This window comes from Patagioenas fasciata, chromosome 1, assembly GCF_037038585.1.
Source record: "Patagioenas fasciata isolate bPatFas1 chromosome 1, bPatFas1.hap1, whole genome shotgun sequence".
Classification (NCBI taxonomy): Eukaryota; Metazoa; Chordata; class Aves; order Columbiformes; family Columbidae; genus Patagioenas; species Patagioenas fasciata.
Genome location: NC_092520.1, coordinates 85,699,849 through 85,720,466, shown reverse-complemented (window position 1 = coordinate 85,720,466; position 20,618 = coordinate 85,699,849). Strand labels below are relative to the sequence as shown.

The 20,618-nt window shown below is 43.2% G+C and overlaps 1 protein-coding gene across 1 annotated transcript in view; it reads left to right on the top strand.

The window, feature by feature from the left end:
- Positions 1-20,618, top strand: part of PTGFRN (prostaglandin F2 receptor inhibitor) — a 71,263-nt gene that overhangs the window by 44,339 nt on the left and 6,306 nt on the right. Inside the window, 2 exon segments of the mRNA XM_065862700.2 lie at positions 2,107-2,526; positions 14,686-14,793. Of these exon segments, the coding sequence (XP_065718772.1) occupies positions 2,107-2,526; positions 14,686-14,793 (528 nt within the window).

The following is a 20,618-nucleotide window of genomic DNA, read 5'->3' as shown; positions in this document are numbered from 1 at the left end:
TGGCTCAGGTAGTAGTTGAAGTAAGGCATTTGGAGCCCAGATGGTGGGGAGAGTTGTGCCTTCTCGGCTACATCTGTACTGCTCTGATCAAGTGAAGGTATTTGTCCTAAGCACATTTATGAGACACCAAATGCAAGATTTCTTTTTTGGTGTATAGGACCCTGTGTTCCAACATGAAGATCAACAGCGTAAAGAGGGTTTGCCTCAGAAAGGATTTTTGCCCAGAGCCTCCTCTCAAGGCCTAGAAAGCAGCAATATATGGCAGAGAAGTACCCTGAGCTCTTTGTGCTACTGCTTTTGGGGCAAAATATAATTGTCTACTATATTCCTAAAATATTCAGCAAGCTGATCTGTACTGGACTCCTAAATGCTACAACCTTGGGAACTGGGTGATATCAGAATCTCCTGGATGCAAAATGAGGGGAAAAATGGATTTGAAGTCTAGAATGAGATGCATGATGAGTTTTCACACAGTGGAGCAGAGAACAATTCTGTGTGTGCAACTTAAATTGTGATCGTACCCCGAGTGTCTAAATGTGCATCTCTTGTATTCCCACTTGCTTAGCAAGTGGAAGTGCAAGGGGGGTTTGGTGTGGACTATCAAGTAATTCTATGCTCAGCTAGACCACTAGAAACAGCTCAGCCTTCCCATTCCTGCTGTTTCTTTATATAGCTTTGTACTGTGATCTGCTTTGTACAGTACTGATTTAAAGTTGTCATACTGGGTTTCTCATCTTGTGGGCTGTGTTTACTCATTGTGAAAACTGCTGCTTGAAGGCAAAACACTGCAAAATGTAATCTTGACAAGTATCTTGTTGCTCTTGTGGGGAGGGCATAAATATTACTGCATTTAGTTCAGTTTTGGAGTATGTGTTACAATCTCACCGTTGCTTATTTCCCTTTTCCTGAGAAGTTTCACCTTGCATAGAGGTGATCTGTGTAGTTTTTTAAACATGTCTACACTTTTTTTTTCTTTTTTTTTTTTTAATAATGGGGGGGAAGGAAGAGTATGCTGCTGCAAAGTGATTTCAGAAAGTCAGACTGGGCGAATTTTTGTAATACTGCTTATTTGGAAAGTAGCTGTAAGCTGTGTGTTCTGCCCCAGCACCCTTTCCTTAGGAAGAACCTGAGTGCGTGGAATGTTTCTTCATCACAGTGCCAGGAAACTAGAAACTAGCAACCCTTTCCTTTTATCTGGTTCTGATTTCAGTCACTCCTCATTTTCTCAATTTCTCACTGTGAGCTTGAGTTTTTTGTGTCTTGAGGCTGTGCTCCTAGATGTATGATTTTCCCAAACCCTGTAATTAAAGGATTCTTGGGAATTAGGAGCTGGCAGACTTGGAGAATGCTGAAGAAAGGGAAGGAAACTGAACAGTAAGTGTTGCTGACAGTCTTGCTGCCAAACGGGCTGTTGGGAAATATAAAGGCTTCTGGTAGGCTTGTACTCAGGTGAATGCATGAGAAGCAGAGGAAAAGAACACATGTGGAGGCAGAGGTGTACTGAACTCTTTCAACACAGAGATGTGCATGTGGGGATGCTGTGGATGGAGACATCTCATCTTACCACCAAATTTTTGTCATGCAGTTTCAACTGATCTCAGGAGTTGAGCTGAATTGTCTGGATTGCTGTTAGAGTGGATTTTAAAGGGAAATAAAAGAAGCTACACTAGGTGCTGCTGATTCACTTAGTGGCAACTTTTGTTGCTAGGCATGGGTGCTTCAGTGTCCTTGTACCCTATTGCTGGGGGTGTTCTTCCACATCCAATGTAAAACTGGGACTCTGAGTCTTGTCTGATTAATATCTTTACTCCTGAATAAAAGAAATCCTGGAGGTCCTGTCATGCTATGACCTGTATGTTGCATTATCTGTTCACTATTTAGTGTTCATTTAAATTCTTGCATCTTGACCCACGCTGTTGTATACTTGTATGTATGTGCTGTTGAGTCGCATTCTGAGAAGTCCACATGTGTTTAAATGTGCTGGGATTTCTCTCTCCAAAAAATGTGCTTTGCTTATTTGTAATCTTCTAGATTGAAAGGCACTGCATAAATATCTGCACCTATTTATTAACCCCTCTCTTGCTGCTTATTTCCTTCCCTCTTCAGATTACACGCTTACAGTGGAGGCGGTGAAATTGAAGCCATTCTTTGTAGCAGGCCACACCTTTGAGATGACATGCAAAGTGTCCTCGAAAAACATCAAGACGCCACGCTATTCTGTCCTCATTACAGCAGAGAAGCCACTAACAGATCAGTCTAATCCCAATGGAACCACTCGCATAATCTCCTTGAACCAGGATTCAGTAGTACGGCTGGAAGACTGGACGGACCAGACTCGTGTGGATGGTGTGGTTCTGGAGAAGGTCCAGGAGAACGAGTTTCGCTACAGGATGTATCAGACCCAGATTTCTGATGCTGGGCTGTATCGCTGCGTGGTGACTGCCTGGTCTCCAGGTGGTGGTGGCATGTGGCGTGAAGCAGTCAATGGCTTATCCAACCCTATCCAGATAGACTTCCAGACTTCAGGTTGGTACAGAATCTGGCAACTCTATGTCTAAGCCAGAAAGGGAGCGCATGCTGTGAATGCTCTCTCACTGGTTTCCTTGTCTCGGGGAAATACCTACACTTTGAAACATGGAGGGGGTCTCCACATGTTAGGATGGCTGAGAGCTTTGCTTGTCTCCTTTGTTGGTACGTGTGTCCTTTGTGCTATTGATTGTTTATAGAAAGATATATAGTGAATTGGTAGTAATCATAACCCCTTCTTTTTTCTTTACTAATGCAGCTTTTATTGTCCTGCAGGCTCAGGGCTGATTCTCAGTATGGAATAACTGCTGCCACATTTGCCAGCTTTATCGCTAGATTGCCATCAGGTAGTGGCTGCTCTGGAAGAATATTGATATAAACTGGGTTTCTGTTCCAAACCAGACTTGAATAGCATAGCATTAAATTGCCTGAGCACACCTTCCTTTTGATGTAATTGCAGAAAACAGTCAGGTTGAGGCAATGGTAGCATTTCAGCCATCTCTGCTAGTGTATCCTGCCAGTGGAAGACTTTAGAGGCCCCTTGTGGATGGACTACAAAGCTCCACAAATTGGGAGGAATGTCAGTACCCAGAAAAGTGCATCCTATTCCTCATATCCTTGCTGAAACCGTCACCTTCAGCTGTAACATAGCCTGCCTGTTAAGATTTTTCTAGAGAAGCATGCCTGTTGTTGTGTATTATTGGGGGGAAGGAGAGAGGGATAGCATTGGTTTGGATTGTCAGAGATGGATTTTAACACTGACTTTCTATCATGCTATGTGGGTGGGAAGTGCTGCAGGAGTTGTTTTTGTAATGGTAATGCACTTAGGACTGGGTTCATCTTAGGATTTGATAACCCAAGCTGGTGACGACTTGAGCAGTTTTCAAGAGCTCTCGGTGTTGCCCAAAGTTGTATCCTATGTTGGAGCTCTCTAGTTAGCTGTTTTATCTCAAATCTTCTTCACTCCTCCGTTCCTATTCACAAGCACAGTTTGGGAGAAGGTCTCACCTCACATCCCTTGTTCTTCGTGTGAGTTGTTCTGTTTATAATAGTGAGGCTGTAGGCTTTTAGAAGGTGTGTCTGTGACTAGGCAAGAGCAGTGGTTCCATCCATTACAAAGGTAACTATTCTTTGTGAGATGATTCCTAAAAACTAAACTTGCTTACACTAGGCACACTGGGAAAAGGACAAGGGCTGTGTGTAGGGGAACAGCCTTGCAATGAGGACCTCACTTAGTAAGAAGCTTTGAAATGTAGCATCCTGGTACAAACCATAGTGAAGGTTGAGCCTGACCTAAGCTGGCCAGAGAGAGGACATTGACTCATCTCAGTGCTTCTTTCAGTCCTAGGTAATCTCTGGTTGGCTTTTTTTTTTTTCAGTTTTATGGAAAGTTACTATGCTGAAAGTAATCTGTTAGTTGTCTGTATTTCAAATGCCTCTTAGAGTAGCACTGTCACAGATTAATATTGCTGTAGATTTGTTGACTTCTCAGTGTTGTTTAATGGGCTACAGTCTTAGCCTTATTACCATTGATATCTGGGTCTAACACAGTGGGAGAGCAGCATTTGCAAAGGGGTGATGCAAGGAATCAGCAAGAACAAAACCTGTCCCAAACCCCTCCCCTCCAAGCTCTTATGTGGAGGCTTTCTTGCACAAAAGTGGTGGTTGGTGGCTCTCCCAACATTGCTTGTGTTGTGCCACTTTGAACTCCCATCCAAGAAGTTTGGCAGGATACTATTAATATTGATGGTTCAGAGGGAAACCTGTGAGCTATGCAGTGGAGGGAAGCGTGCACGTTGCAGTCTTGCATTCTTTTTGCTGTCACTCTCTACTCCCAGCCTCTTCACCCAGATAGGGTTTCTGGAGTGTGGAGTGAAGAAAGGGAGGCAGCCTGTTGCACTGCCCTGGGAATGTGTGAATTCCAGGAGCAGAGGGAGGAATGGTCCTGAAGCCCTGTCAGTCTTTCATTCTTTAGAAAAGAACGAAGAGAGAAATGAGATCCCAGGCACAATTTACTAGAGAGCTATTTCCCAAAATAATCTTGGCATGTAGCAAAATCTCTCTTGAAATACCTTCCCTTCTTCAACTGATGAATGAACTTTGTGTCCTTCAGTTGTTACTCAGATATCCTTGCTAGATATTAATCTCTGAGCATGATGAGGACATATGATGAGCACAGTTAGAATGGACTAACTGCAGAATTATTATTTGGAAAATTATTTGGAATTGAGTATCCAAGACAGAAGATGTTCTGTGGGTGTGTTCCTTTGTATGCTGAGGTGTACTGTCTTGGATACAAACTGAGGGTGAATCAGGGAGCTAGAGGTAAGTGGCCAAGGTGTGGATCAGCCATAAAAGCACAGCTCAGATATCATGCCCTGGTCTTGCATCCTGTGGTATGGGCACCTCTCAAACTTTTTCTTCGGTAAAAGAAGCTGGTGCCAGATTTTCCCTACTGTGAACAGTGAAAGGCAGCAGTCCTGAAGTAGCTAGTCATTTCTAGGGAAAAAGAAAGGCTCCCCAAAATTGGAGAGAAGATACCAACAGGCCAGGGTCAGAAGAAGCACAGGGGCATGCAACTTTCCAGGTAACTGTAAAAGCTGGGGAGCACCACTCTGCTAAATCCTGAGTGATGGGTAGCTTGAGTGTATTTGTCCCTGCTAGTGCAATTGACTTGGTAACAGTTTTCCTGACTTGGGGTTCTCAAAGTGTAGCAGCAAAGCACTTAAACTGTAAGTGTTCATGGTGAAGGATATATTAAGACAGTACAACTCAAAAATAGAAGGTGTTCCAGTCTCCTCTCTACTTTGAAGGCTTGGACTTTGACAGCATTTTTCAGCTTGCACCAAGAGGGATGGAGCAGGGAGATGATCAATACGGAAACAGCGTTTTCAGCAGAAGGAAGCCCTTAAAGGGTTTTACATGAAGCTTTTAGTAATAGGAGGAATTTCTTTCTTGGTTGTTTTTATTGATTTGTTTTTGATAGGAGTGGGGAGGCTTGTTAGGATTGGAAATCCTTTCTTCCAGTTTGACTCCCTCCCAGATCAAAGTTGAGTGATGTTTCAAGGAGGGGCTTTTAGTGTGGATACACATTGTGCAATGTGATCTATTGGAACAGCAGGAGGCCTGTAAGCTTTTTATATATGAGCTGGGGACTGCGCACATGAAACTTCAGTGTTTCCTGCCACAATAGGCTTGAAATGTGGCAGTGCTCTGAAATGTTTTTCCATTAACATCTGTGGAAAATGTCTTGCTCAGATTCTTTCCATTCAAGGCAGAACTTGCTGGCTGCAAGCAGAGTCCTTCTCTCTTCTGTCTCCACTTGCTGTTGCAGAGGGACGTATTTATTCCATTTGGTTAACGATCTGAAATGTTAATGTAAAGGCATTTGTTTGAAACTTCCTGAACTAAAAAATGGAATATGGGTTTTGTCCACTGGAAGTTGGGGGGTGGGGGTGGTGGTTATGGGGAGGAGGAGTCTAGTAGGTCATTAGCTTTCAAAAATTTAGTCAATGGCAGATTGTTCTCTTCTGGGTATATTTTAAGACCAGAGAGGATCTTGTGAATCCTCTGATCTGGCCTTAGGAATAACATGGATTACTAGACTAATTTTGTAAAATGAATGCCTGTTCTGTGTCCCGTAGTTGTAAGCAAACAAAGCTTATCTGGAGGGCAGGGGGAAGCTCTCCTATATGAAGACTTTAATATTCTTTAGTGATTCTTTTTGGTTTTGCCAGTCCAGAACAAAGGTCCTGCCATCTCTTTTTTTTTTATTTTATTTTTTTGAAGGTCGTCGAGCAATATGAGGGACAAGAGCAGCTGCCAGTGCTTGTCTCGAAATTTTCTCTTAATTTCATTGCATAATTTCTGCTGAAACTCAAATTTGTCTTCTCCTGCTCCTGTGAGCTATTGGATGATATGTGTGTACATAGCCTTCAGCCTGGAACACACATGCCTTCTGTTCCTTGCTGTTCTGAAGCCAGTGCATCAAGACAGCTTCTTATGTAAGGCTTGTGATCCTTCCCACCCACACTGAAATCTCTGACTTGTCTTCTGCTCACCTGGAGATGTTGCTCCAATGGCAATGCCTTTTCACAGCAAGGGCTGAGCAGTGAATGAGAGAGGCTGTTTCTGGTTTTTTGTTTCTCTTTGCCCTCAGCCTTAGCTGAGCTGGCCAGCAAAGGTGGGAGTCAAATGGCTGGGAACCCACTTGAGATCAGAGTGCTTATCTGATGCAGGTATGTGTACAGATATCTGGTTCAAATGGCTCCAGGTGGCCTCCTGCTGTTGGTTTGGGTTTTTTTGGTTGGTTTTTTTTTGTGGTTTGTTTTTTTTTTTTTTTTTTTTAAATTCTGAGGCACCTGGTCTCTGTGAAATCCACCTGGTTTATCCTGGCATCATAAATTCTTCTTCGGTATTCATCCTTTAATTTTCTATCCCTTTTACCATGAACTTGCCAAGCCAGGTTAGTGTTTAGAGTGTCTTTGCCCACCATACACTCAGAGGGATTTCCACAGAAATGACTTACTTTCCTTTTCCTTGAGGGAAGCAGAGAGAAGGAAGCTTTTAATCTCATATTAAGAAGTATGTTATGAGAGAGAACCATTTGGAATTTGGCTGTGCTCTCAGCTGGCTTCTCCTTGTGCCATTCAGCAGTGGGTGGAAAGCTTTGGAGAGGCAAAAATAAAAGAAAACTTTAAGGGAAGCATCTCAATGAAATCTTGAACTCTGGATTACATCTGCATGTGACCTCATTGCACAGCAATGTATTATCATTCACTTTGGAAGAAGCTGAGATAAACTGAGAGCTGCTGAAATATGAGCTGAGTATTGATGTTAAACTTCAAATTAAAATGAAATTATGACCTGGAATGACCCTGAGAGATGCTCAGTTTCAAGAAAGGAGAATAGAAAGTTCTTAAAGGAAAGAAACCTTAATCATGGAAATGAATGAAGAGCAATACAGCAGAAACTCTTTGGCAAGAAAGGCTGGTATTTTCCGGCCACTGTTAATGGGCAGGAACATGCTTTGTCATTGTGTGCCTTTGTGCCTGTGTGCATTAACTTGTAGCTGGAAGTAGAAACCACAGGCTGAACTACTGGGGCTTCTTCCAGTAACAGCTATTATGAGGCTTGGGGTAGCATTTGTTAGGGAACAACTCCATGAAGAAGCAAGGAGAGGACAGTGGGCTGGAACAGTGTGAGTGAAGTAGCTTGTTATCTGGAGAGAGGCAGGTCATGGGATTCCTGGTTCAAGAGTGGATGATTTAGTGCCAGGGCAGACATGAGTAATATTTTGGAAGACTCAGAACTTGTGGGTTGCATCAGTTTTTTTTCCCCGTTGTGGTTCATGGTGCTGGCTGATTGCAAGCAGGGAAGTTGCAGTGGTCTCCCTGCTGGGTCATGGACTGGGTATGGGCTGCTGGGGTGGAACAGCCTGCTCTGGGTCTCGGCTGTCAGTCAGGTTACTTGACCTTTCTCTGCTTTACTTTACTTGTCTGAAAATAAAGGTAACTCGTGTCCGTGGGGAGACTATACCTTATTTTTGCAGAGAAGTACTGGCTAAAATAATACAGAAAAGGCCAAAATGTCACCTAGGACCTAGGTAATTAGGATCTCTTCTGTTGTAAATCTAGATGTTAACTTGCTTTAGTTATTCTCCCTCTTTTTTTGGCTTCTTTTCCTTGCAGATTTAAGGTGTTTGGGTTACTGAGCAGTGAAGGAAAGCAGGGAGAATGGGGTGACATCAGGTAAATAGGGCTCAGGGCTTTTTATTTTTCTCCAATATGTAAATCTTTAAGTTGAGTAAATTAAATTAACTCAATAAACTTGAACTCCTCCTTTCCACCCTGCAGCCTCGTTCAGTGTGAATCTGATTGAGCACAAAGTAATAAGCCAAATTTGGTGCAGCATTTTAAGACTTTTTCCTTTCATTTCCATTGTGGAAGAATTTCCAATACACTTTTTAGCAGAAAACTGTGTCACTGTAGGCTTTAGATACTGGAGTTTCCTTCCTGAGTTGCGTGAAATCAGTGGTTTGAGCAGTGAGATCTGCCATAAAAGGGGATATTCAGAAGAAATGACACCAAACAGGTCCTGATCCTGGAACCTGATCTCTCTTTAAGCAATTTTAGATTTGAACAAGGAGACTTCTAACCCCAGTTTATTCACTTTCTATTTATAATTATATTGTGGTTTTCAGGCATTCAGAAGTCAAGAAATTCTCTGAAACCTCTAATTCCTATCTTGACTGCAGATGCTTTTTTAATATGAAGTTGTTATTCCTTTAATGAAGAAAACTTATTTTAGAGGTTCTATCTAAGCTTCCATATGGCCTTACTGTAGTGAGGAGCAGAGATTTCGGCTTAGTTTAAATCAAAGGTTTCAGCAGAAGATAGCAATCTAGGGGAAGGCTGATGCTTATCTCTTAGAAATGGGAATGCTGAATTGTTTTGTAAATCTGTGCTTTTTAGTATCCAAATCAGCTGGAGGCATGACACTTATCTTCATACCTGAAGTTATTCAAATCTAATTATTTCTCAGTTTTCAAACAACTGAGCAGCTTTCCTAAATTTAATTCTGCTTTGTTCTTGATGAGCTGTACAGGTCACGCTTGATCTGTCAACCCTGCAACTGAAACTAAATTCTGGTTTGTTTATTCTCCCGAGTGACCAGTATGTGCCAACAACAGTATTTCAAACTGTTAAATACAGGTGGCCAGGTGAGCAAAGCCACATCATCTGTCATCTGTAGAGTTCTACTGTTCTCAGTGTTAATGTAGCATGAACTCAGATCTCATCGAAGGAGTTCATGTTACCTCCCCAGCCCTTCCCATAACACTGCAAGTGCTTGAGCACAGCGATGCTGATACCCTGATAATGTCATCATTGTCTACAGGGAGATGCCTGTTACCACATCCCTGCATCTGTAAGCTTCGGGATTGAAGATTGTGGGGTTTTTTGTCTTGAAGGGTGAAAACTTCACATGGGTTTTATGTGCCAAGCCCTGCTTGGTGGAGTCTAGATCCAGGGTCTCTTGAATACTGCGGTGTGATGCTTATGGGGGGGAAAAAACAAAACCCAACACCCCAAAAAACTCACAAGAGGATCAACACCTTGCAGAAGGTTTTTTTGTGGCACATTTGTGACCTCTCAAAAGGTCCTCAGGAGCCTTGAAAATGTGTTTGCCCTGGTGCTGCTTTTTGCCAAGATGCTTTTCTTGAGCCTGCAGTAGAGCTGGATGTCCAGTTAGAAAAGCTGATGGTTTTTCTTGTAACCCACTAACACACACTTAGTTTGCTGTTGCTTTTGTTTGATATTGGCATGCAGCTTATTCCCGCTTCTCTGGCTGTTGCCAGACAGGTTCAGCTGGTAATTTTTTTAAGCTGGGGAAATAAATCAGTTAAGTTATAATCAGGTTAAAAGCACTGGTCCATTGTGCTTTTTAGAATAAAGCTAAACAAAACCAGAACAAGACCAGAACCATTCTATAGAGAAGGTTATCATGCAGGTAACTTTTAATGACGGATTAGAGCTGTGTTGTCAGCTTCGGTGCATCTTTCCCAGGCCGTGTAGTGACCAACTCTGACTCAAGTGTAGCTTAGGTGGAGGGCAGGGGATTAAATGGTCTTTGTGGTCCAGCTCAGGTCTAACAGGTCTCTGTTGCAAACATCGCTCCTGCTTTTTCGGTTTTGTTATGGGGAGGAAACATGTATCTAGATGTTTTATTCTGTCCTCTTATGCCTGAAGACAGCCTGAGGCCCAGGGCATGAGGTGTGTGAGCAAAAGGCCTGAGATACTGCCAAAGAAGAAAGGTGTTCCTCCTAGGAAGTTGCAACTATACAGTTTTCAAGACTGAACTAATAAGCTTTCGCTGTAATGAAGCTTGCTTAGGTTTAAAAAAAACCAAAACAAAACAAAAAACAGTTGTTTTCTGTCTGCAGCTGAAGAGGGAGGAGCACAACCACTGACACGTCTCTAGGCACTCTGTTGAAATCCAGTTCTTCTAACACAGGACAGTGATTTCTCCCTGGAGGTACAGATGGTAATTTGCAGAAGATGTACCCTAGTAGGAAAATAAGCAAGGGGAGATAGCTGTTTGTGGCTTACCAAGGGGAACTACGATCATGACATGACAGAGCAGCTGCTGCCTAGCAGCTTTCTTACTGCCCAGGAAGCTTTGACTCTTCATGTGGGAGGCAGGCTAGAGATGTGCTTGGTGACCCAGAACTGAAGAGTATGTAGGGGATGCTGCATTACCATGGTCATGGCCCTTCCTGGCTGAGTGACCAAACAAACTTCGCTTTTACCTTGTGACATTCAATGGCCAGGAGTGCACAGACTCCACTCTGCATTAGTGGTTTGTTGGCATGCCATGGTTTGAAGCCAGTGCCTCTTGAGGGTCATTAGGGGCAGTGAGGGTCATTAGGGGCAGTCAGCATGGCTTTACCAAGGGTAAGTCATGCTTGACCAACCTCATAGCCTTTTATGAGAATGTAACAAGGTGGATGGATGATGGCAGAGCGGTGGATGTGGTCTACCTTGACTTCTGTAAAGCCTTTGACACAGTCCCTCACAGCATCCTCACAGCTAAATTGAGGAGGTGTGGTCCAGACAATAGAGTAGTGAGGTGGGTTGCAAACTGGCTTAAAGAGAGAAGCCAGAGAGTGGTGGTCAATGGTGCGGAGTCCAGTTGGAGACCAGTATCTAGTGGAGTGCCTCAGGGGTCAGTACTGGGGCCAATATTATTCAATATATTCATTAATGATTTAGACGAGGGAATTGAGTGTACTATCAGCAAGTTTGCTGATGACACGAAGCTGGGAGGAGTGGCTGACACGCCAGAAGGCTGTGCTGCCATCCAGCGGGACCTGGACAGGCTGGAGAGTTGGGCGGGGGATAACCTGATGGAATTTAACAAGGGAAAGTGTAGAGTCCTGCATCTGGGCAGGAACAATCCCAAGTTCCAGTATAGGTTGGGGAATGACCTATTAGAGAGCAGTGTAGGGGAAAGGGACCTGGGGGTCCTGGTGGACAACAGGATGACCATGAGCCAGCACTGTGCCCTTGTGGCCAGGAAGGCCAATGGCATCCTTGGGTGTATTACAAGGGGGGTGGTCAGTAGATCGAGAGAGGTCCTCCTTCCCCTCTACTCCGCCCTGGTGAGACCCCATCTGGAATATTGTGTCCAGTTCTGGGCCCCTCAGTTCAAGAAGGACAGGGAACTGCTGGAGAGGGTCCAGCGTAGGGCAACAAAGATGATTAAGGGAGTGGAGCACCTCCCTTATGAAGAAAGGCTGAGGGAGCTGGGGCTCTTTAGTTTGGAGAAGAGGAGACTGAGGGGTGACCTTATTAATGTTTATAAATGTATAAAGGGTGAGTGCCACGAGGATGGAGTCAGGCTCTTCTGAGTGGCAAACAATGATAGGACAAGGGGCAATGGGATCAAGCTGGAACACAAGAGGTTCCACTTAAATTTGAGAAAGAACTTCTCAGTGAGGGTAACAGAGCACTGGAACAGGCTGCCCAGGGAGGTTGTGGAGTCTCCTTCCCTGGAGACATTCAAAGCCCGCCTGGACACATTCCTGTGCAACCTCACCTAGGCGTTCCTGCTCCAGCAGGGGGATTGGACTAGATGATCTTTTGAGGTCCCTTCCAATCCCAAACATACTGTGATACTGTGAATGCAGTAGATGCCTGGACCTTCAGCCTAGAAATAAAGCCTGAAAAGTCCTGTGTATATGTACCCACTGTATTTCCTTGTTTACCCTGCCAGGGCAGGGATAAGGCAGCCCATTCTTAGCCTGACGAAGTTTGGATCATGTAGTTAATCTCCGTTGCTTGATCCCTGTCAGGACAGAGCCTGTTTGCAGGAGTAGAGCATGTCCCATGTTCCTGACGTGATGTCATTGCACTCACTATTGAGACTTAGGATAGACTGCAAGCTATAGACAGTAGCAGGATTATTATGGTGCTGTTTTGCTTTTGATCAGTGCAGCAGAGGGTGTTTGCTGACAATGCAGGGATGTTCCTGGCAGATTTTGACACTCTCTTTGTTTCTGTTGCTGTGACAGTTCACGCACAGCTTGAGACTTTTGTGCTTAGGGTTGGCTGGAATGCCGTGGTCCGTGCTGCCTTTAGTCCTCTAGGACCTTGAACTTTTATCTGCACAACTCCAAAGAAAATGATGGAGAATGTCTTGTTTTATTGGAAGATGAATAATCAAATAGGCTGCAAAGGGGATATGGTTGGAGTGTGTGTGAATGTCAGAAAACAAACTGAATTCACGTAGAGTTTGGATAGAGACTGAGGAAGCAATCAGAATAATCTTTCTCCATTTCCCCAGAAAAGAATCCCATCATGTTGAGATCAAGTTAGGGCTGAAGCCTGCTCTTGAAGTTGCTACCTGAACAGCTGAACTTCAAAGCATTCTGGGTCTCTTATTTCCTTAAATACGTTCTAGCACAAGCATGTAGGAGTCTTGGCTGCTAGTACACACATAACCTTCTATTGCATCTCTACCACCCTTTTATCCTTGCTTGGTAGGGTAACTTGGAGTCTTATTTTTTAATAGAGAGGATAGAGTGTCAAAATAAGTACAAAACTCTGGGATTATCTGTCTACATACTGCCCTTGTGTACGAAGTACAACTGCTGCTGGGGCAGAGAAGAGGGCTGTAAGAGATTTATGGTATAACAAAGAGCAGCACATTGTGCCCAGTGGAATTCGTGAGGGGAATTTTAGAAGCCACAGAAGTAATTATTGCATTATAATTGGAATTTGTTTCTTAGTGTGCTGTGTGATCTCTTCTGACCAAAACAAGCCAGGCCCATGTAGTCTAGAATACTTTCACCAAAAATGCCAGCTCTAGCTTCACTGCACATGCAAGTTTCTTTCCAGAACCTCAATTTGGAGGTGATGTGGTAAGTGTGTGCAGTGTGATGAGTTATCAGCACAGCTTTCCACAGAAGCCTATTGGGAGGGCAAAGGACAAGTGGATTGTCTTGGATGATTTCCTTAAATGTTCTCCATCAAAAGTGTTATTTGCCACTGATCTTCAGTGGATTTGAAATTTAAAGTTCCTGTATTCAAACAGTAGTGTGTAAGAGTGGAGGATGGCAAACCTTCCAACAGCTCTTCCTTTCTCCCAAACCACTTTTTTGTGCTTGTTGTTGCTGCTGCTGTCTGAGAGACAGCTGAGGCAGATAATAATAGCATCTAGTGAAGTCTAGGGAGGGTAAAAAGGGTTACTTTTTAATCTGAGTCCCAAGTTTCTTCTTGGAATCCCTGGTCCCTTCCCGCAAAGCGATCCTGGAGGCCACCATTAGCATCAGCTTTCCTTCTACTAATCTCCTTCACCTTGTTTATTAGAGAAATCTCCAAGGGTAGTTTGACACATTCTTCAGTTTCTGCCCTGTGAAACAAAGTACTAGAAGTGCTGGCATGTTTGAGGAGTTGTGGTTTTGTTAATTTTGCACCAGAGAAGTATATGTTATCAATATTTGCAGAAGTTTTGGTTTTTAACTCATGTATCTCACAAGTCAAACACCACATGTTGTCATGGTGTCTGAGCATTTCATAACAGCCTTGTGCTTTTCATCAATATCATCACCACTTTGCAGCTGGAGGAGTTACTGTACCCTTGGGTGTTGAGACATCTTCTACAAAAGAAGCTATCTGTGTCAGAGCCCGAAGGAAAACCCCCAGGAAGGTGTTATCAGATGCCTTTCTTGTATTGTTTGTGTTTCAGTTCCATAGCAGAACCATCTGTGTTGTTAAAATACTGGTTTGCTCTGACTTGAATTCCTATTGACAGCCTCAGCCGAAAAGATCCATGCTAGGTTAGCCTGAAGACCTGAACTCTCTTGCTTTTAGAGGAGTTGCCAGTGGAAGATCGGCTCCTTCTGTGCAGGATGGTAGAAGGCAAACTCGGGCAGCTGCCTGTGTGTTGGGTGACAGGTCTGGCAGTTTGGGTACTTGTCGTAGTGCATGAATTAATGGCTAAAAACGGATAACTTCTGCAAAAACTTACATGATTGCTGATCCCTTCTTCAGTTCTCTATGTCTACAAACTAGCAGAGAATACTTCAAAAACATGCAAGAAAGGTTTTGAACACTGAAGAAAAGCCTGTCATGGATAATTGTGGTTACTTTTTTCTAGGTCCTGTTTTTAATGTCTCGGTGCATTCTGACAACCCGACGATTTACCAGGGTGAACTTGCGGATTTGCTGTGTATCGTCACAACAGAAGGAATGGCACTTGATCCAGGTATTTTGGCAAAATGATTTAAATTGTAACTCATTTGTCTTCACTGGGCAGAATAATACCAGCAGTTAAACCATATGTCCTTCATGAGAGGCTGGAGAATTGAGAACCAGCATTGAAAATCCTGTAGAACTAGATAAATACAGGAGACCACGTTTGCTTTTCACAGCACAATTTAAAGCAAGGTTTTTCTGTACAATATTCTGAAGGAAGGAGGAGAAAGAATTCTTACTGATAAACCCCACTATGCTGTCAGTACCAGCTGACTCCACTGCTGGCAATCTCAGCCTACAGCCACTAGATTGGCCACGAAAACCAGTCCTGTTTCCTTTAATTAGAAAGGATGTCTATTGGCAAAATCTGTTAGGAGAAAATGGTCACCTGTAAACAACTCTTAAAGTCACCTCCCAGTCAGGTTCACACTTCAGAGTGAATTTAAGGCTTAATATAAATCTAAATATCACAATAATTGACTACTGCAGCCTAAATGCCAAAAATGAATATTTATTACTGACGCCTTCCATGGTGAGGCTCCTTTTTTGTGTGGAAGAAGAAAGAAACATGGTACTTAATTGCTGTAAAAAGGATAGCGGACACTTTAAAGGCAAATTTTTATAAAGGGCTGAAAAGTTCAGAGAAATGTTCAAAACCTAACTGCTTGCCAAGCATTGCCTGAGCTGCTTTTCATCAAAATGCTTATTATACCTAATATGTGGGTTTGGAGTGAGTTTAGTTTTTTAAATATTCATATATATATATCTAAAACAGCTTTAAAAGTATTTTAAATATATCTGTAAATATGTATGTAAATATAAATATATAAATGTATATACATAGAGATGTCATGATTCATGTGAAACTTAGAAATCTACACATAAGCCACTACAAAAGACGTGCTGTGCAGAAAATATTACTCATAATGTAGCAGCTGATGAGATGAAGTATCAAGCTTAGTAAAGACCCATCACTTTGAAATTCCAGGATGTCTGTTCTCCATTAAATCAGAATGTAGCAGGGAAGCAATTTGCTAGATTACAGTTGGGTGCTGCCTGCGAAAAATTGATAAAAGTCTGTAGGTTGTATTATTGAAATGCTTGGGAGGGAGGAAAACCTGAGTAAACTTTATTGCTGTCAAAAGATTCATAGCCTGGCATATTGGGCACATAGAGACATACGTTGCTGCTTACTGTACACCTCAGCCTGTCCTGTGGTTCCTACTCAGCAGGAAGCCTCTTAGTTGAGGTGTGCTCAAGCTCTTACAGGTATTGTGGCAAGGCAGTTCCCAGAGCAGCTGGCTTCTTTTGCGAAGCAATAATTGCTGGCAGGGAGCAGCTGCTGCTTCTGCTGGTGTTCGACAGCTAAAATAAGCTTGGGGTTGCCTTATGAGAGAGGTCTCAGCATCCCTGACCCACTTAAAACTTGAAATGAGGCTGCTTAGTAACAGTGGGGCTCTTCTGGCAGTGCTCTGCTGCAGTTGGGTTTGTGATGGCTCAAGACCGGGAGAAGCACTGATAAGGATAATCAAAGGGATTGAACTAAAAAGGTGTCCTCTTTGAGGAGCTGCTTATCAGCACAATTAAGTTTTAACTGGGCAACTTTATAAGGGCTCATGGATGTTTGTTGAATTGATAGATGATGCCTGGAATTGGAAATGATGCTGTTTCCAGTAGTCATGAGCAGCCAGTGCAGAGTTTTAAATGTCAGCACCATAATCTGTTCCATAGCTGGGTAATGTCATCTTGAATGTGCCAGATCTCTGCCTCAATGGTTTGTTTTTTTTTTTTTTTTGTTGGGGAGAGAAGTGAGTTCTTTTTGTCTGTGTGTCTGCAACATGGCAGATGAGGCACAGGCAACAGATACACATAGAAAGGAGTAAATTTATAGAATAGTTTGGGTTGGAAGGGACTTCTAAAGCTCATCTAGTCCAACCCCCCTGCAGTGACCAGGGACATCTTCAACTAGATCAGGTTGCTCAGAGCAGAGTCCAATGGTATTGTGTCAGGTTTTGAGGGAACCTTTCAGTCCATCCTCTGAGCCTCCAGTTGCTGAGTGTCAGGATTTGGGGCCTAACCAGCCATGCTGTGTGGAGATAGCCCATCTGGGCCCGAGAAGCTGACCCCTCTCCAGTTTTTGCTGGTCCTCTGGATGACACCAGCAGAATTGCTACAGGGAACAGCTGGAATCTGTGCAACAACTGTAGCGTGTGCAGACTTCCCTTGTCAGTCTGGCTTCTTGACCTTGAGAGGTGGAGGGGGCTAGAGCTGTGAGATACCAGGGCAGGTTAGGTGAAGAAGGGCCTTAAGGGCTCATATGACAACAAACAGATGTAGTTCCTCATATCCTCATTTTCCCTGTATCCCATCTCTTATCTGTCTCTGTGCTCAGTCAGTATCACAATTTAATTCACAATTGGAATAGAGAACTTGGTTTTTAAATGAGCTCCCAAAACATTAGACAGACTGTGAAAATATTAGGGCTGTCTCATCCCAGTGGGGATATGAAGCGCATTGTAAGGGAAAGCCTGCACCAGGTAGTCAGATAAACAGAGCAAGAGTTGCCAGCATCTCCTAGAAGAAAACAGATGGCAGCAGTACAGGCATGGTGTTTCCATTGGGGAATGTGATGAGAAAGGAGAGCAGAGCATTTGCATTTGACCCTCTTCTCAGGGGCATACTGGCTTTCAAAGGCCATCTACTCTTCTGGTGGCAGACCTGCTGCAGGACTGTATTTTGGGCCCTCTTGAGAGCAAAGGAGGATCAGGGAATTCATAGGATGTCTTGTTAAATGTGCATCCAAAACACTTTAAACAGACTTGGTATGCTAGCCAGCTCTGCTCTTGTACACATAGGCAGCAACTTTGCAAGCATGCATGTGGATTAGTATGTATGCTTCCTATAACAAGTTGAGGTGTCAGGTGCCACCTCTTCTCCCTCTTTGTATGCCCAGTCAGAAGAATAAAGTACTTCCAAGGAGCAGAGGAGGAGTTAAATGACCAATGATCTTTGTCAGTGCCCTTCTTTGTTACAGTTAGATTGATCCCTTCATTTCTAGAAGCATTTCTTATGGCTTGGCCCCTTATCTGGTAGAGGCAATTCACAATCCTCTGTGTGTGTGTTCGTGTGTACCCACCCTGTGGGAAATTTTCAAAAGAGTGGAAAGGGTTTTGGCATGACTGCATGCTTTAATTTCCTCTGTTTCTTTGAGACCCTGCTGAAATGGAGTGTGTATTACTAAGCTTAGTACATGGCAGCAAGTGCTCCATCTAAAGAAGTGCTCCTTTGGCTTGGCAGCTGTGGTTGGTGTTTTGAATTGATATGAGGGGAGTATGTGTGCGTCAAGGGGGAATAGTAGTTCTTCTGTGCCCTGAAGATACAAAAGCTGCTTCTGATATTTCTGTTGAATACACATTTTCACAAATGATCTCTCTAGACTTCCCGGATCACCCCTTCTTGGGCTGTGTGCTTAGGGATTTAAAAGTATTACTTACTGTGCCTGAAAGGAGGTGGTTTTTTATCTACTTCAGACAGACCCAGTGGGCACTCTGGAGAATTTAACAAAACCAGCTTGTTTACCTCTTGTATGGCTCGAAGTGGTTTGCTCAGCTCTCTAGGAAGCTCTATTCAACCTCATTTAAATGTAGTAAACAAAAAGGGTCTCAAGATTGTGATTCAGCACTGTAACAAGATGCTGAGAGAGCTCTATTCTAAGCAGTGGAAGTGCATGGTTCCTAAGAGCTGGTCTAGAAATAGGATTCCCTGTTTTGAGGAGTGATTGGCTGGGGAAGCAGCTAAGACCCAGACAGCTTAGTCCTGCGTGTCAAATTGAAATGTGCATAAAGATGTGCTTTACATGTTGATGATCCTCACTAACTGAGGAAGGGAGGAAGCCTAGCACCACTATTACTCACAGAGCTCTGAAGCATCCAGCTCCCAGTGCTTTGTGTCCTTTTGCAGAAGCAGCTGAGTTGCCTGAGCTGGGGGCACTGAGGTCCTTGATGGCCTTTCAAGCTTGGCAGTGGGATGTTATGATTTGCTGTAATGTGGGACACCTTGTAAAGGTGTCCAGCACCACTTGCAGCATTGTGGAGCATGTAAGGAACCAGTGAAGGAAACCTTTCTAGTGTTAAATGCGAGCATGGTTCTTGTGGTTGCATTTGTTTTTTGTAGATGGGGGACAAAAATGGTGAGAGTGACTTTTCAACGCTAATGCAAGATGTATATGGAATGGTACAGATGCTTTTGGGCAGCCTAGCATGTGATGTGGTTTTTTTGTGTCAATAAGACTACATATTTATTAGCACTTGGGAGCTGCTAGGCATGTTTATCACTGATCTAGACAGCACCTGATTTATATCCTGATTTTGCTAAATTTTCCTGTGGTTTTGTTGCCTGAAAACCAGAGATATACAGAAATGAATCGGATGACTTTGCTGTATGAAGCTGTTTCAAGGAGGATGGTGACAAAGAGCACTCAGAGCCAAATCCTCCCTTTGACTTGTCTGTAGTGAGTCACTAATTGCACACTGTGTATACTGACTAATAAAATATGTTGGCATAATACTGTTGTCCCATGTTGTAATTATGGAAGATAGATTCAGCTGTTTCAAAATGACAGCAAGTGCCTGCACTCATCTTTGTATGTGGAAGGGGGGAATCTCAAGTTAACTGAGACTGAAAAGAAGGGATTCTTCAAAGGTAGCAAGTTGCCTGGGAATCTGAAGGCTAGATTGTTTTTTTAATTTTTTTTTTTTTAATATCTAAATGTATTGTTTAAACCTTTTTTAGCAAGTGCAATGGTTTGTTTGGGGTAGTTGGACTTAGCCTGGAAGGTGTCCATATGCTTCTACAGTACCTGGAAACAAAAGAGCTAATGACAGTCTTGATTTGGAATTGGAAGGAATTGGTTGTTCCCAACGTGACTGCCTGTGGACTGGTGCTATTACCCTATTTGGCATAAACAGGGAGCAGAGACGAAGAGTAGTTTATAGAAACAGAGCTCTCTCCAGCAGAGGCCCTGCTTCCCACAGACAGTTGGAGGAGTACACAAAGCAATGGCCAGAGTTTGGTCCTGTTAACTGAACATGTGTTTATGGTAATTTTTATTAACTTTGCTTTCAAGGGAAGTGGTCTGAGTGCTATGCCAAGTAACTAACAGTAGGATTTGTAGTATGGTAGGCAAGAGTGATTGCTGTGAAGGGTGCTAGTATCTATGCCCTATACTGACCCCCACATAGGAGATTTACTCCTGCTGTAGTGCTGTGAAACAGGCCAGGTGCTCTCTTGAGGTTCTGTGCTGTCACCTGGAGCAGCTGGCCATGGCAGGCAGGGCAGGAAGCCGACTGGTGTCTCAAACCACTTTGGTCAGCCAGTGTCTCTGCTAGGAACATCTGCTTTCTCATCTTTTAGTTTCATTTTTGAAGATGCGTGTAAATCCACTGCACCTTACAGGGGAGTTAATTATACCCCAAACAGTGGGTCTTTTTTTGTCTGCAGTAAGGGTGAATGTTCTACCTGGCCAGCTGATACTGTACTTCAAGTAGCAGAACTGAGGCTATGCCTTTACTTTGAAATATTATTTTAAGATTCTCTTTTCTTCCCAAAGTGTTAGCTTGCCTGATAGAGGCTTAAAAATAATCTTCACTTATATCTACAAAGAATTTGTGTACAGCAGCAGGTTTAGGGCTTTACTTTTGCCATTAGCCTGGAGATCAAATGTGGAAGTTTAGAGAAGAGCAAACTCAATTAGCTGAAAGTCCAATTTTAAATTTCAGTTTGCTAACACTCTATTTTTCAGACTTCTCTATGCTAGCAAATGAAGATTTGATAAAT